The sequence below is a fragment of the Leptonychotes weddellii genome, chromosome 1 (genome assembly GCF_054177405.1).
Source record: "Leptonychotes weddellii isolate Sample4059 chromosome 1, ASM5417740v2, whole genome shotgun sequence".
NCBI classification, from domain to species: Eukaryota; Metazoa; Chordata; class Mammalia; order Carnivora; family Phocidae; genus Leptonychotes; species Leptonychotes weddellii.
The window spans coordinates 120269897-120287822 of record NC_138369.1 but is presented as its reverse complement, the minus strand read 5'-3'; the positions used below and the strand labels follow the sequence as shown (position 1 = coordinate 120287822).

The 17926-nt window shown below is 47.5% G+C and overlaps 1 protein-coding gene across 5 annotated transcripts in view; it reads left to right on the top strand.

The window, feature by feature from the left end:
• DGKG (diacylglycerol kinase gamma) overlaps positions 1-17926 on the top strand; it is a 202566-nt gene that overhangs the window by 147792 nt on the left and 36848 nt on the right. For all 5 annotated transcript variants that reach the window (XM_081831122.1, XM_081831113.1, XM_081831108.1 and 2 more), the window contains one exon: positions 6607-6784. In XM_081831122.1, coding sequence (XP_081687248.1) covers positions 6607-6784 — 178 coding nt within the window. The remainder of the gene's footprint in view (positions 1-6606; positions 6785-17926) is intronic.

The following is a 17926-nucleotide window of genomic DNA, read 5'->3' as shown; positions in this document are numbered from 1 at the left end:
AAAGACTTGTCATCTAAAGATACATACAGAAGTATTTGTAGATGCAATGTTAGAATATCAGGAACTTTTTTTAATAAAGATTTTATTTATTTATTTGAGAGAGAGAGAACACAAGCAGTGGGGGAGGGGAAGAGGGAGAAGCAGACTCCCCGCTGAGCAGGGAGCCGTATGCAGGGACTCCATCCCATGACCCTGAGATCATGACCTGAGCCAAAGGCAGACCCTTAACCGACTGAACCACCCAGGCGCCCCCTATAAAATAATTCAATATGGGGATGGGGAAACAAACTGGGGTAGAGTTAAAACATGATTTACCTGTGAGTTGCTAATTGCTTAAGCTGAGATGTGGTGTACATGGGATTTATTACTCTACTTTCCTGTGTACTTAGAAATACCCATAATACAAAGATTGAAAAAGAAAGACTGAGAAGGAATCAGCAAAGATGGGACGGACAAATCAAGACAAGGCAGTGCAGGGAACCCAAGAGAGAAAATGTCAAGCCGAAGGGGGACAAATGCCCCAGAGCCATTGAGGCCTGGGTTACACCTCCGATCTGGCCCGGGAGGGGTCATCCCAGAGAGACAGACAGACACAGACCAACCGCAAGAAGATGAAACAAAACAATCTGCGTTCTAAACCAGAGAAAATCGACGTAATCCGTGGCCCCGTGAATTGAGGTTAGAAGAAGGGAGAATTTCCTAGTTGCTAAAAACTGAAACAGGTCATCAAGTAAATTATGGGATCTCCTTCTCTGAGGACCTTCAGAAATAGGATCGACAGGGCTGAAACGGAGGCGGCCTCGCTCAGCGGGGAGGAGGTTCAGATCCGCCGCCTTTTTCAGGTCACCGAGGCCGACAGGCACTGGGGCGCGGAAAAGCCTGCAGCCGGAGCAGGGGAGCATCGATGCCTCCCTCATTTCCTGTGCTCTCTGCCCTTCTCGGGGCGTACGGAGAACTTGGCGGGTCCTGGTTCTGCCCAGAGTTATGGGGATTTTAGGGATCCGAGAGACGAAGGGCGGAGGGCGGTTGGGAGGGAGGGGAAGGATACGTATTCCCAGTGCTTTGCATTTGCTCAGAAACGCGCCCCGGCTCCCTAACCCCGTCTCTGGTTGCTTACTCACTAGCTCTCCGCCAGACAAACCAACCATCCCGGGCTCACAAAGAAACCAGAACTAGGGGCATTGTCTTCTCAAGGGGGGGGCCGTGGTGAACGTGGCCGACAGCTGCGGGCCGGCGCAGCGGGGCCTGGGAGGAGGCGGGCGCGGGCCCTCCCGGCCGGTGCTTCGGCAGATTCCTGAACCGCTTCTAAGGGCGCAGGAGCCGAGCTGGACTCGAGCACCGCGCCCCGCCCGGGGCCGGCAGCGCCGCCTCGGACCCAGGCGGCCCGTCGTCCCAGTGTGACTGTGAGCACGACTTCGGGCGTGTGCGCGTTTGCTGCCGGGGACAAGAGCTCTCTGTTTCGGCCCCACAGCAGGCTATAAATACCTGAGTTCAGCGCAGCCTCAGCCTGGAAGGGAGCCTGCTTAGCCCAGTCCTGGGTTAGGGACGGCTAATAGTGCGTTCAGGGACCGCCGCGCTCCTTGCACTCTCCCCTGGAGGGCGCCCCCCTCTCCCCGCCCCAGCCGGAGCAGGGGGAGGGGGCCCGATGACGTCATGGAACTGGTGGAGGATTTAGCTCCGGAACCCACCCGGGAGCCGCCCTGGGGCCGATGTTCTATTTAAGCCGACGGTGTACCACTCTCGGCTTCACTTTCCCAAATCCAGCACGGCGGCTTTCCACCTTCCCAAGATCTAAGCAGGCTTGGGGTTCTGAAAGAAATCAATGTGTAATGTCTAGGCCAAGAGCCCTGGAGAGTGGGCATGCAGGTATGGGCTGGCGGGGCTCTCACAAGCATGGGTGGGGCCAAGAGGCCATTAAAATTTTTCCGGCAAGGTCTCAGGCAGTGGGACTGATTCCACGTTGAAATATGCCTGAGGTGGCACAGGTAATATTATTATTAACTGTAATAACAATGTAGACAGTTATGGAATGCTACTGCTTTCCAGACACCACTCAGACCCTCAAAGTAGACACTTCGGGGTTATTCCACCACCCACCCCCATTTTACAGATGACAAACTAAAGCTCCAGGAGGTTAAGGAGCTTTAAGGAAGGATCACACAACCGCCAATGTCAGAGCCAAGATTTAAACCCGTATCTCTTTGCCTTCAGGCCCAATCATGCTCTTTCCAAGACACTGCATTGCCTCTCAGTTTTCAAATAGGTGCATTCCAAAGGTGAGGGCACCCACTGTCCAACAGCCTCCAGGCACTCCCATCTCTTCTATTCTATTTGCCCCAGTCTGCCTGTGACCAAGACATAATGGGGGAAGGGGACAATCCATCAGAAAGCAGAGGGAGGACTGTTTGCTCTTGCGGAGAGAGGTTAACAACTGACCGAGTTAATAGCTAACACTCCTAGCTGGTTATGACTGGAGATGGAGGGGACAGGGTACACTTAAAACGGCAGCAGGGAAGAAAGATGACTTTGTGGAATCTGCTGTGCCAAGGCTGTGCTGAGCTAGTGGTATACTTTTTTTTTTTTTTAACAAAGCTGGCAACGAGGCAAGATATAATACTATTATCCAACATTGATGTGCCGGGCACTGCTCTAAGTACTCTGCAAGACAGAGTAGTGGTGGGAAGATTTCAATTATTCAGACAACAGCTGGAGTTTAATTTTGCTATAAGTCTAGCATCAGCAAAAGTCCTGATTTGCCTCATTGACTCTTTCATCTCCAGAGTAGGATCTGGCGTCTGACTGCCTGGGTTTGCATCCTTGCTCTGCCAGCCTGTAGAGGGGCAAGTTATGTAGATTTGAGCAAGCACCTTAACCCCCATGAGACCCTGTCATTTGGGCGGTAGCAGTGGTGCCCTGAGGATCCCAAGAGAGAAGGCAGGGCAAGGACCAGCACATTGCCCAAGGAAGCTCTCGCCAAATGTGAGCTGTTCATGCTATTCTTATTATTGTCTCTAGGAGGGAAGGGGCATTTTGACCAACAATAAATAAATTGAGATGATGTGGAAGTAACTACAACCAAGAGGGAAAGTGTCGTTTTGTCTCAGAAGTGATAAGGGTACAGGAAGTCAGTGCTGGACAGAGTTGAGCCAAGCTAATTTCAGAGAGTTTGGAAAAAAAGTCTGACCCAGTGGGATTCTAGCCTGAATCCTTACATAAGAATTTATGTAGAAAGGATAGGAAGGATAGAAGATATTCCAAAATAAATTTTTAACAATTCATTAATTCCATTGGGAAGAAAAGGGAAAAGATTTATAAAAATTACCATGACTGCAGCAGGGCGCTCTGGGTTGGGCCCGTGCTTTCAGGAGACTGTACATGTACATGCAAAAGCAGGGTGTGACCATGCAACCAAGTGTGAACGCACAAAAGCAACTCAGACCTGATGCTGGAGGCCAAACAGAATGTTAGACAATGAAGCGAAAGAGAACATGGAAAGAATAGCTCATTAGGACTTTGCCCACCAAAAGAATTTTTATCTTTTCCAGAGAGTAACCCTAACAAAAAAATGGAAGAACAGATGCTAAAGGTGGGTACCAGAGCCCAGGGTAGATCAATAGAGAACTAACTGGCCTTGGAAAAACACACCCATTAGAATCCAAGTTGCTGGACAAACCTATAGATGTCCTTCAGGGGCCGCTTTGACAAATCTTGAAAACAGAGTAGGATTCATCCAATGAGAGGTAAATGGACAAATACCCAGTTTTCAAAAAATTAGAAAAGGAGACATCCCAATCCCTGGCAAGTTTCTGAAATAAATTATTAACCAAGTGTTTGCCCTTTGCACATAGATATTAGTGATTTAATATGAGTTCTCTTATTCCTTTTCTGACAGAGATTGTAGGGTGGTCATTTAGAAAAATGGTGTTTGGTCTCAGCACAGTCTTGTATTTTAGTGGAGAGAACACAGGATTGAGGTGTGGAGACCTGGATGCTAGTCTGGTTCCACCATTAGTAAGTTGAGTGACCACAGGCAAGTTTCTAAACCCTTCTGGGCCTCATTTATGAAAGATGGGGCATGTTCTTTTAAGGCGCTCTCATTTTTTAATTTCCATGATTCCACATTGTAATGAAAAGGAGACTGAGTGACAGTCCCATCCAGAGGCTGCAGCCCCAGCAAGGCAGCCACACCTCGAGGGCTGTGTAATGCACAGTGTCTGCCATGTTAGACTGACCAAGGAGAGGGCTTGGCCCCTGTTTTTGCCCTTTATATACATGTGTTAATGACTTAGTCCCCAAATGATAGGAAGGCTATGGCAAGGGGTCATGGAGTGAAGATTTAAAATGAACTAGATGGACGGAGGGGACTTGGGCTAGGAACCAAATGAAATTGATTGACGTAAATGTAAAGCCCTATGTCTACATTATTTTAAAAAATACTTACACAAGGTCCCAATAGGGAAGAGCTGGCTGAGAAGTAGATAATGGGCTGAGGGTCTGGGTGTCTGTGATGATCTGCCATTCAAGCTGAAGTGATTCAGCTCTCATCTAGCTGCTAACAAAAGAGCTAGTACAACTGTGATCATATTTAACAATAAGGATAATGATAATGGGGGACATGTGTTGCGCCTTTCCGTGGGTTTCCCACATTATCTTATTTCTGGGGGAATGACCGTGTGAGGGGAGCCCAGCCCCAGGATGTGCTCCTGTCCTGGCCGCCTTTGCCATCAGATCCTGTGACAATGCTGGAGGCCTTACAGAATGGGAGAGTAACCAACAGTAGTCTGTGCAGAACAGGGCAGCCAGGACAGGGAAGTCTGGAAACCAGGTCCCACAGGAGCGGCTGAGAGAGCTGACCGTGTTCCACCCAGAAGAGGCACGACCAAAATGGCGGTGTGAGAGGGAGGAGAGATAAAGGGGTCGTTAGGACTTAGGCTCTGACTGCCTGCCATCAAGTCTGCGTACTTCCGTTTGTACGTTGTGTGACTTTGGGCAAATTGCTTAACCACTTGGTGTGTCTCAGTTTCCTCAAACATAAAGAGGAGATAGTCACAGTGACTGACTTCCAAGATTATTATGAAGGTAATAAATGAGCTGTGTACAAAAGCCTACCTGGCAGATGGCAAATGCTTAATACATCTGAACAGTGATGATGATTGTCATCATGTAGCTGGTGGGCTGTCCCCATGGAGGAGGAAGGAGGGTCATTCTGTCTGGCTTCAGAAGGGAGACGAGGACCAATAGGTGGAAGCAGGAAGAAAGAGAATCTAATTCAACATAAAGAGACAAGCTTTCAAATAATCAGAACTTTCCAGTGAAGAAATGAGTTTCCAATCTCCAGAGAAGCTCACTCCATTCCATTTTGTAGTTGGGGGACAAGCCACGGGGATGATAAGGTACCATAAATTAAGAGCTCTGAAGATATCAAGAGGTAAGCAAATATGAATGGCAATAAGCCCTTCCTTCCTGTTCCTCCTCTGTTGAGAAATCTCTGGAAGTTTGGGTTTGTAGGTAACCCCAAAGACAGTGGATTTTTGTTGCATGCTTTTCACTTTTCCTGCCTCACAATAAGTGAGCTAAAGACCTTGGGCTTTACAGTCAAATTCCCTAACTTTGAATCCTTGCTCTTTTATATATCAATTGTACAACCTTGAATAACTTAACTTCCTTCTCTGGGTCTGGTTGTTTTCTGCTGTAAAGGAAGTAAACTACCTACAGTCGTGAGGAACAACGATCAGAATTAATACATTTCTTGCTGCATTGGTAAACAGTATGCCAAAAGGAGGCTGACCTTATAGATATTTGAGACAGGCAGATTCAAGCCATCTGGCCTTTCGTACCTGGGGTGGGGGATGCGGGGCTGGTGGAGAGTGGATAAAGACACTCTGCAACGTCAGCAAGCACAAGGGCCAAAATGGCACTTAAAATGCAGATACGGGAGACAGGTGAATTCTGCAAGCCTTCCAAATCTTTTTTCTTTATTATTGAAATATGCTTGACACATAATGTTACATTCGTTTCAGGTGTACAGTATAACGATTCAACAACTCTATGCCTTATGCTGTGCTCACCGCAGGGGTAGCTCCCATCTGTCACCATAAAATGCTATGACAATACCATTGACTCTATTCCATGCTGTATCTGAAAGCCTTCCAAGTCTTCACATCTTGTCCTTTTCACCGGAGGGATAAAATAAGGGGGGGGGGGGTGTGAAGTGAAACTTTTCTCTCCTTTGTTCAGAATCTACTATGTGTTAGGTTCGGGGCTCAGCTTCCCACCATATCTTCACAATGGTTAGGCAGGGACAGAATTGATGATAATGAGGTTGGACCAGAGAACAGGTTTGCAGTTGTCTTGAGAACCATCCCTAAAGCCCTTCTAGATCTGAAGCCTTGTACTGCTGTCCTCAGAGCTGACCAGGATTGCATCTCCCCAACCCACTTCAATGGCCAAGGCATTAGGCCTCCGCCACCCTGCTCAAGATTGAGCTGCTGGCTGAGGGCCCATCACACCCTTCATGAGAGCCCCCACCACACACACATACACATAGCGCTTGGGTCGGGGTACTCTGAGAACACTAACCAATGATCTTTTCTCTCTGCCCCTCAGTGTGACGGGGTTGAGGTAGACCTGAGCAACATCTTCCTCGAGGGCATTGCCATTCTCAACATTCCCAGCATGTACGGTGGCACCAATCTCTGGGGAGAAACCAAGAAGAACCGGGCTGTGATCCGGGAAAGCAGGAAAGTCATCACTGACCCCAAAGAACTGAAGTTCTGCGTCCAAGGTAAGCAAGGCATGAGGAAAATTGCTCTAGGTCGGCACCCCGGTGGAGAGGGGCATTCAGGTGGGTCCGTTAGCAAACTGTTAGCAAACCAGGGCCCGTTGCTCTGGGGCTCTGCCAGCTCATCTTCCCTGTTGTTGCAATGTTTACAACCTAATTGAGAAGAGAAGATGAACGGTAAGGGAGCCCTAAATAACAGTCAGTTGTCAAACTGAGACTCTGAGGTCAGGAGTCAAACGCTGCTCTCAAGGTCACCAGTGCCCTCCAGTAACTAAATCCAATAGTCAGTTCTCACACTTGATCTTCCTTCACTCAGCAGTGGCATTTCACCCAATCCCTCCCTGTTCCTGCAAATACTAGGATTCCACAGGTTCCTGTTTTCCTGCTCCCCTCCTGGTTACCCTTTTCTAGTGTCTTTCACTGATTCTCCATCTCTCTAATCTCTTGGTGCTCGCAGCCCACCGGCAAGGGCCTCAATCCTCTGTTCTGTCTGTACTCACTCTTTTGATGACCTCATCCAGGCGTGAGACTTTATTTAAATACCACGTGAGTGTCAGTGACTCAGCATGCCCAAAACCAAACTCCTGATGTCCCTCCCACAGACCTTCTCCACCCATAGCCTTCTCCATTTCAGTTGATGTTAACTCCAGCCTGCCCGTTGCTCGAGCCAAAACACTTGGCACCATCCTTGACTCCTTTTTATCTCACACCTCCCATCCCACCCATCAGAAAATCTGTTAGCTCTACTTTTAAAAAAGCATCCAGGATCCAGTCACTTCTCACCCCTGTATTTCTGCCACCTTGATCTGAGCCACCTTCCTCTGTCCCCTGGCTTACTATAAATCCTCCTAACTGGATTCCTTGCTTCTATCCCTCCCTGCCCTATAAAGTCTGTTCTCACCACTACATCAGAGGACCCCTGGGAAAATATGTCAGATTATGCCACTCTCTGGCTCAAAATCCTGCAGTGGCTCAGAGTAAAAGCCAAAGATCTATATGTGGCCCAGAGGGCCCTAGATAGTCTGGCCTCACGTTACCTTAGTGACTTCATCTTCTATCACTCTCCCCCTCATCCCTCTGCCTCTGACACCCTTTCTCCTCTAACACAGCAGGTTGCTTCTATGGACTGACTATACTTCCTGACTGGAGCAACTGGGAAGTATGCCTTAGAGGCCATCAGCTGGACCTTGCCCTGTCAGCCCACCAGGATACCGAACACACCTTCAGCCCTACCCCTTACCAGCCATTTCCACCAATGAACCAAGTAGGAACTTAATCAGAGTACCTGGGCAGCTCTGATTCCTCTGTGGTTTGGATAAATGGCCCCCACTGATCCTCAGGGGTTCTCAGTAGACTGGTGAGCTGAGGGAAGAAAGCCATGTGTGAGGGTATTGGCAAAGATACCACACCAAGAGGAAGGAGGCTGGGTTCAAGTCCAAGTACTGGCACTAACTATTTTTGGCGCCTCAGTTTTCTCTTGCTGTAAAACCAGGATCTCGTGTAAAATTTTGATAGCTGAATGAATGGGGTTGAACCAGATCGTTGGTTCTTACACCAGGCCTGCTTATTGGAAATGAAGGTTCCTGAGCCCTACCCCAGATCTACCTAATAATCACCGGGTTGGTTCCTGGGAATCTAAATTTATAATGAGCTCCCCAGACAACTCTGATGGGCTGCCAGTTTTGAGAACCACTAACATAGACAAACTATCCGTGGATCTGGATCTCTGTTCTTTGATGTCCCTGGCTGACACGTGCTAACACTGGATGTGATCCTGCCATAGAAGGAGACAAAATTTGGCTGACCATCAAAGGGAGGGGTTACTTGCTTATTTCAGACCCATCTGTTAGACAGATTGTTCTATTCCAAGGCAAGGTCATCCAGAGGCGTCATCTCTACACCTCAAGCCTTTAAGGGAGGACTCAGGAATTTTTATTTCTCTGTTGCCCTCTTAAGTCCCCTTTATTTCACACAGTAAACTTTTCAATTTGTATAAATTATTAAACTGAATAATGTGTTCCTCCTTCCTCCCTTGGCAGGGGAAGTTGTGGGTGCTAGCAGAGGGTGGGGAAGCATTGGAGGTTGTAGAAAGTTTGTACAAATTTTCCCACCCTGGTGCTCCTACCCCACACCCACCCTGACATCCAGTTCTAGCAGAACAGAATCAGGGCAGAATCTTCCCCCTACCCGCCCCCCCCCCTCCCAGGGTGTGGAGAAGCTCTTGCTGAGGACATGTTCTGGTTAGGACTCAAGGACTTATCTTCTGCTTACATATTGAACCATGTATCTTCCCCTTCCAGCGAGAGGAATGTGTCTGCTGATCACTCCTACCCATCATCTACAGGAACTCTCTTCCCCAAATCCCCCTTTCCCACCCCCAGAATGTGCTTTCAGAGCTAAAAATGAGCTACTTCCTGTTCTTTCGATGAGGACATGAGCTGATCAGAGCCGAGGCCAAAGTGGGGCCTGGCTTCTGGGCTTTACAGAGAAAGTGGCATTGAGCTTTCTTTTGAAAGGGCTGTGATCTCATTTACGTTGAGATGTTAATGGGGGAAAGCTAAAGAGACAACCTATTTTCATAGAGAACATCGGCCTGAGAGTCGAGAGACTGGGTTCCAGTCCATACTCTGCCTCTCACTAGTGTGCGATGTTGGGCAAGTCTTTCACCCTGTTGGGTTTCAGTTTTCATTATCTGTAAAATAGGCAACTAGGCTCCTATAGATCACAGGTTCCTTGCAGCTCCACAAAATTAAGGCATGGCTAGGTGTCGGTCTAGGTGGGCTCCTTGAGCTAAATCATCTGGCAGGTTCCTTTCATCTTTCAGTGTGTTTTGTTTCAGTTTTTAGGCCAGCTGCTGGGAAGGCAGGAATCTCTCTCAACAGGCTCTTCATTTGCTGGGATTCTTTACTCCTTGGCAATTTCATTGGGATTAGAGGTGAGGAAGAAGTCAGGAGAGAGCAGTGGGAGGGAAGCAATTTCTCTTAGGAGGTATAAGAGGAAATGCACTAGAAGGGGTTACCGTCAGACCTCTTCATCACAGATCAGTCTTTCTCCTTCGAAAAGCAATCTAAGAAGTAAGGTCGTTCAGAATGAGCATGGAATGAGTTCTATAAAAACATTGCCTAGGTAGAACACAATGAGTGCCAGGAAAAGCACCATGCTTGCAATTGAATGACGTGGGTTTACATTTAGGCTTTACATCTTCCGGTTTTATAAACCCAACTTCCTGGGAGTCTCAGCTTCCTCATCTGTAAAATGGGCATAATAATATCTAACTTTTTATGAAGATGATGGATGTGAAAGTGCCTGGAACATAGTATAAGCTCAAACTTAAAAAATTTCCCCTCACCTTTCACCCTAGTTTATTCTGGGGCATACCTGTTAAATTTCTGATTTTGAAGTTCTTAACTTTAGCATTGCCATCTACCTGTACTAGCAATAAAAAGGAGCAGAGCTTCTGCCAAAGTCCAGCTCAACCATTGTCCTAGCACATTAAACTTATAACATCAATTGTACCGACATCTCCTTTCCTAGACCTTTCATGTTCCAAGCATGGAGGCTTGGCGTAGTCATCTTTGTATCCCCGGTGCCTGACCCAGTGTGGTTAGTCAAAACAAAGTTGTTAGATAATGAGCAGTATGTGGGCATTGGTTCTTTTTCATTTTTATAACACCAATAAGAAGAGTGATAGATAATCCCTTATATTTGCATTTCATTTTGGCTTACAATTAGTTTTGCATATATTAACTTCATGTGATCCTAACCAGAGACCCATGAGCAAGGTTACACCCACTCCCTTCCATATCCCTACTTCATAGCTGGGAAAAAACAGAGGCCCAGAGAAGGGGGCCTTTTACACAATTTACATCCAGTGGTAGCATCAGAACCAAGTCCATGATTCCTAGCTAGCCTCAAGTGGCTAGTGTCCAACCAGAAAATTTATTTGAAAATCCTACTGCATGTATTGTACACGCCAGACACTCAGAAAACAGAAAATGTTTATATACCAGGCCAAGGAAAGGCTCCACATAGACCTGTGAAAATTCTGCTCATCCTTTAAGGTCTACGTCCAGGGCTGTCTCCTTTCTGGAGCTTATGGTGGCACCTCTGGAAGTGAATCCAACCTCTGTATTCCTAGAGCACTTGATTTTGCTGTCTTGACAGTACACTGATTATGGGTCACCCTGTTTCATAGGCATGTGTATCATTGTCATTTCTTTCTCCTGCCAGTACCAGGAAAATGGGGAGCATGTGATCTTCATCTTTGTGTTCCCTTCAAAGCCTAACATCTTACCCACCTGGCTCACGTTGTTCTACAGAAATGTTTTTTGGAGGGAGGGAACAGGAACAAGCACTCAGTGGAAATCTTGAAAAAAAAAAAAAAGGTATTTTAAAGAGTTACATGTGAGTATTTATGAGGCTGAGAGTTTCATCTCGTGATACCATTAGACTCAATTGATAAGTAAAATGTGGCAACTATCTGCAAATAAGTAATTCAGATCTATCTTGAGGACTTAGAATCAATGTAGGAAAAGGGGCGAAACATTGAGCTAGAAGTTGAAAGACCCAGGCCTTCCCACCACCAGCCACGTGACATTGGTTAAGTCATTAAACCTCCCCAAGTCTCCATTTCAACCCGTACAAAATGGAAACAGTTATAGTCTCTCTCATTCAGCATTGTTTTGAGGGTTAAATGAAATCATGCACGTAGAGCATTTAGCAGAGTGCCTGGAACATGGTGAGAGCTTGATCAATAGTAATCAGAATTATTGTTTAGTGATAAATGGAGGGTGATAAATATTTAGTGTATCATAAGAAAGGGGCCAGATTTAGAGTTTCGCTCTCTTAACCTCTGCTTTCAGAAATTTGATCTAGATTATTTTTAAATTACCTGTGGCTCTGAAAACCTGTACCTCTAGGGTTATTTGACAGCATTATGCTTCAGTTGGTTTGGCTATTGCTTCCAATATGGGAGTTACCCCTGAGCTGGCTCTCCAGTGAAGCAAGATAAGAGTAAGTGTGCCAAGTCTTGAATCCAGGTGAAGCACCAAGGGCATGACACAAGGCTGGACCAGTCCCTGCAAGGTTGGGGCGTGAAGGCTGGGAAGCTCTGCCATTGTTTCTCTTTAGCCCCACTCGAGGTATGAATGAGGGGACTTCCTACACATTTTCTCACATTCTTCACTGAGCCTCGTTATCTGTCGCAATCCAGCCTTTACCCTTAAAAGAGCAATAGCCTTGAGGCTAAGTCATCCACACCTAAGCCCCTCTGTCTATCTGCTATTAAAGCAACACTTTTCTCAGTGATTTCTTAGTCAATCCCATTTGAACTGCAAACAGGGTGTCCTATACAAGGTTCTAAGCAGAGAGGGCAAAATCTCCCCAGACTTCCGTTGGTAATAATTTTTGTAATACCTGGTAAATAAAGACAGGGAGACAGACCACCACTGGTAGAGTGTATCCTTCGTGTCAGTTTTCCAGCAGCGGGGACAGGCTTTCTGTCATCTATTCAGCACACATTATGAAGCACCTATCAGGTGCCAGGCACCAGGGGACAGTGATGAGCGAAAACAGACATGGTCCCTGTAGCCATTAGGGAGCATGGGAGCCAGGCCTCAATACAATAATCCAAAAGATAAGCATATAATTAGGATCTGTGATAAGCGGCAAAGAAGCAGAGTCGCAGGTCTACCTGGACCCCCAGCGAGGCCAGCCAGCCAGTGTGGGGTTCACAGCGATGCCCCCCTAGCCTCGTCCCCGAACCAACCGAGCAGGCCTCACACAGGTACCCTCCTAGCAAATACAGAGTCCTAAATCTGCCCCGATGCAGATGTCTTGCCTGGGAAGGGGAAATCTTGCACTTCAGCTGATTCCACTACTTCAGGGGCACACGTGGTTCTCTCTGCCTCCATGCTGTGCCCATGTGGATTTTCACGGATTGTATGGCCCGTACCCTAAATGTCAAAGCAAGGGAGTGGGCTGCCATCCAGCCATCTCAGGCTCCTGTTCCCAGGTGAGGAGCTGGAGCTCAGATGAGCCAAGAAAATAACTGTGAGCCTGTGAATTCCTTGCTTCTCAGGGCTTTTCACTTGCATGAAACCATAACAGAAGGTGACCTGTTGGGTTCAGGAGCTGTCCAGAGTTGTAGGTTCCCAATTTTCCCATTTGGTGGGGAGCTGACCAGAAAGACAGTCATAATGAACAGTAGTCAGCCACTTACTGCTCATGGGTGTTGAGAGAAAGTAGAAATGTTCCTAACAAGTGTGCATTCCACAGAGGTCTCTTGGGCCAAGGTCTCTCCCGGGGGCTGAGATAGAGCAAGGCAAGTGATCCCTAAAGAGCCGGGAGTACTTGGGTGTGCACTGGGTCTCCCCTAAGGGCTGGGGAGTAACCATGGCAACATACATGTCATTCCTCTTAACCCGTTGCAGGCCTACAGAGAGACTCTGTGTTGCTTTTCACAGCATTGTCTTTCAGTTCTTCGGGTGCCCATGCTGGAATCAACATGCCCCCAATGAAGCATTATCTTATTTACACACCCTCCCCCCTCCTAAATCCCACCGCCCCCTGCCCATGCTCCTTGCCTTGTTAATGGCATCACCTGTGGCCCACGCTAGAGACCCAGAGTCATGCATTTCCTTTCACAGCTGGCTTGTGGAACTCTTCTACAATTATTTCCTTCCCTGGTGTCTCCCACCCGACTATGAGCTCCTCAGCTCCAGATGTCATAGTTCTGTCTATATTCTTATGCCCGGCACAGTCCCTGAGACCTCGAAAGGGCTTATTAATATTGGTTGACCAAAAGCACCCAGAGTCAGGGGCACCTGGCATGGTGAGTTAGGAAGTTGTGTTTGAGTTGATCTCTCAGCAAAGTGGAATTTGGGGGTGTGGTGCTGAGGCATAACGTCCCAGGGCATCAAGCTCTACCGGAGGCCGGGAGGTCCACCTCCCTATCCTCACTCTTCCCTCTCCAAGCCCCTGTCTGTTCCCAGCTGACCCTACATTAGAGGTGGTTCTCAGGGCACCTGTCAGAGCTGCCTGCTCAATCTGCAGGTTCGGCCAGGTAGGCTTTTTGCAGCTTCCAAATCAAGGCCACACCACCTGCTTCTCAGAAGGCTGTTTCTATAGAGACTATGATGTTTCCTGTGTAGCACTGAAATCCCAGAATCACAAGTTCCTTAGAAATTCAGAGATCATTGTGTCCTCCAGATAAGGAAGGTGAGAGCAAGGTGAAGTGGCTTGTCCTTGGCCCAACCCGGACTGAAGTGCAGGTCTTTTAGCTCACACGGGCCAGTTCTCAGTACCCGAGAGCAGGCATTTGCAGGCTTTTCCTGTAAAGGGTCACATAGTAACTATTAAGATAATAAGGCTTCGTGGGCCGTACGGTCTCTGATGCAGCTACCTCATTCCATCCACTTAGTGTGAAAGCATCCGTAGACAATACACAAATGAATGCTCACGGCTGTGTTGCAACACAACTTTGTTGACACAAACAAGCAGCAGGCTGGATTTGGCCCACGAGCTGTGGTTTGCCCATTTCTGCTCCAGAACCTCGTGTGGTCCACAACCAGCAGCAAGGGCATCACCTGACAGTGTTAGCAAGATGGATCCTCGGGTCCTAGGGCAGACTGATGAAGCCGAATCTGCATTTCCACGAGGCCCCCGGGTGATCATATGTGTGTTGGAGTTTGAGAAGCAGGGCACTGGTGAGCCCAGCTGCCCCCCTGCCCAAGAATGCCAAGAAGAAACTTTGTAGATTAGAAAAATGAGACCCCGGGGAGATTTGTGGAACTGCCCATGGTCACACACATTGGTGGATATGGAACCAGAGCCCAACATCGAATTCTTTCTGCACACACCAGAGTACCGGCCCCAGCCTCCTCATTTCTGGCTGGCCCTGACCCAACTAAATTCACCGGAAAGTCAAGAAAAGCCGTCCCTCGTCCTTCCTCAGCTGACTTCTGAATCAAGAGGACTCTGACTCCAGCTGTGTCTCCTCCTCTTCCCCACCTCATCCCCAGCCAAGACCTGGGAGGGGCTGGCAAGGTAGAGTTGTACCTCTGGAGGCTGCTCAGCATTGGCAGGGGGAAACGTGCTCACTCAGGTTCAAGTTAAACTTCAACTTAATTCCTGCCTTAAGTTTGCTGCTCATAATAGAACCACAGAGCCCATGAACCCTTCATTTTTCACATGGAGAAGAAACTTCTAGGGTAGCTCTTTGGCAGGTCTAGACACCTTAGATTTTTCTGCCTTTGCTTGCCCCACCTTGGCCCACACACCAGTCCCTGTTTCTCTGTAGCAGCTTCTTAGCCATTTGATACCAGGTGTCTGCTAAGACTCAACCCACAGCAAAACTCCAGACTGGCCATTCCGCTCCACATGGCCTGAACATTGGTGTTCTTCATCTGTTCCTAATTTGAGTAAGAAGTGTTTCATGTTCTTAATTAATCAATTAATATGTATTGGGCTACTTTTTACTGAGCACTTACTTATGGGCAAAGCCTGTTGCATATTTAATTACAAATATTCCTTGACTTACAATGGGGTTACACCCTAGTAACCCCATTGTATGCTGAAAATACTGTAAGTTGAAAGTGTATTTACTACACTGAACCTACCGAACATCGTAGCTTAGCATAGCCTACCTTAAATGTGCTCAGAACACTAACATCTAACACAAAGCCTATTTTAAAATAAAGTGTTAAATATCTCATTTAATATAATGAATCCTGTGCTGAAACTGAAAACCAGAATACCTGTCTGCATAGCCATCATCTGCCCCGTGATCGTGTGACTGATTGGGAGCTGCGGTTTGCTCCCCTGCCCAGCAGCACGAGACAGTATGGTACCACCAGTCACTGGCCTGGGAAAAGATCAAAATTCAAAATGTAAAGTATGGTTTCAAAACGTGAAGTATATTGCTTTTGCATCACCATAAAACTGTAAGTCGGAAACCTTCTGTATTTAATCTACTTTATGGCTGAGGACACTGAGGTTAATAGGGTTACGTGGCCCAAGAACACAGACAGTAAGGAACAGAGCCTGGATTCAAACTTGCCTTCAAGTACCTGAAGGGCTCCAGGTGCTATGGAGGATGCAAGCAAGAGTGCGAGGTGTCCAGACCTCCAGGAACTCACAGTCTACCTCCAGAAAATACATGGAGAACAATCCTGTTAGCACTGGTATGATAGGCGAGCCCCATGGAGTGGCAGAAACAGAGTATCATAAGAATGCAGGGGGCAAGACAAGGAGGGCTTTCCTTAGGAACTTGATCCCGGGCTGCCAGTACTGTGCCCTGCACCCAGGAGATCAGGAACTATTTGATGTCAGAATGAATGGATGAATGAATGAATGAGCCAGATACAGAACGTGTATATGCTGACGCGCGAAGCTGGCAAGGCTTTGAAAAGACAGTGAGTGAGAGAAGGGGACTATGGGCTAGAACACTAGCCTGCAGAGGTAGGAAAAAGGCTGGAAAGATAAGAGATCTTTGAGTCATGTGCCATGGAATTTGTCCATGATCCTCGAATAATAGGAAGAGAGGAAGAGGTGAAGGTATTTAAGCCCAGAGCAGTAAGATGGGAGAGGAGTGTGCAGTTTGGGTTAGAGGACAGGGAAAGGGGCGGGCGGCAGGAGACCAGTTCAGAGGCCAATAGAGAACAAAAGCCAGGAGGAAGTAGGGGACTGACAAAGGGGACGCTGCCCCGTGGGTGGTTCTGCCCTCCCCACAAACCACCCAACAGAATCCCAGCTTCTACCCACACGCTCCGCCCTCCTGTCTGCCTCCACACCAAACCTCTCCCCGTGTTCACAGAGCGGTGGCCTTACACCAGAACCTGGGTCTTTTCCACCTCCAGCGTGCTGCTGGCACCCACCACTTCCCATTTTCAGGCCACTTCATCCAATACTGGTTAAGCATCTACTTGAATTTAGCACTAGATGCTAGAAATATTTTATACTCATCATCTCATTTTAATCCCCTACAGCACCCTTGAGAAACACTTTATAATTAGAAAAAGGAGACTCAGGGAGGTTAATTGACCTGTCCAAAGCCAAACACTAATTGGTGGATCTGGGACTAGGGCCAAGTCCTAGTATTGCAAACATGGTGTTCTCTCGATAGACACCGCAATATCCTCCCCCACCTCCCCAACTCTGGCCAATCCTGACCCAACAACCAGAAACAGTCCCTCCTGATCACAAGTCTCTACTTTTGCCTTTCTGGGGCAGGTGGGTGGTGTGCACATCTTTCTGAGCTGTGATTAGCTTGGTGGGTGTAGATGTGTGCAATGTACCTTATTATATGTGTCATGCCTGAGAATCAGGTTTGAGTTGAACTGGAAAATCTCACCACTAATTGGTTTATTTTATTATATACATTGTACCTGGAACTGAAGCTTCTCAAGCTCTGTGAGCAAAATAAAGCCAGATAATATACCAACCAAATACCAACAATAGCATTTCACATTCAAGCCGAGAAATTCAGCATTCCATTTAATAAGATTGTGCAGCCAAGAAGTCTTTCCTGAGAGGAGCCGAGAAGAGGCTCAGCCCCTCCATGCTCACTTCCTGCCCATCAGACATCATATCACTCCTAGGTATTTTGTCTCTGCCTTGAGTTCTTTATTCTGAGCTTATTTTTGGAGTCAGACAAGCCTTGGTTTGAATTCCAGCTATACCACATGCTTTGTGATATTAGGCAAACTCCTCAAGCCCTCTGAGCCTCAAGAGTTTTTTTTTTTCCTATGTTGAGATAATAGTTTCTATCTAATAAGAGTTGCCATGAGGGTTAAAAACAATAACCTTTGTAAAGCTCTAGGCCTGGCCCAGAGTCTGTGCTCAGTACTGGTCATTCTCTTCACATCTTCATTGGGACCACCCAGTCGAGATTCCCCATACCTCCACTGCCTCCCAGGCCTTCTAAGACATTCTCACTCTTGGTTTTTCTTGGAGGCATGATGATGTCAGACCCTCACTTCAGATCTTCCAGGAGATCATTTCTTCCTGAAAAATTCCTCACCACACAACTTCCCTAGCACGCTGCACCTCCCCTTCTCAATCACCTGACCCTTGGGCACAGAGGGGACTAGAAGCCCCCCTTCCACAAAAGACAGAGCTTTCGTCAGAGCCCTGCCCAACCCAGGA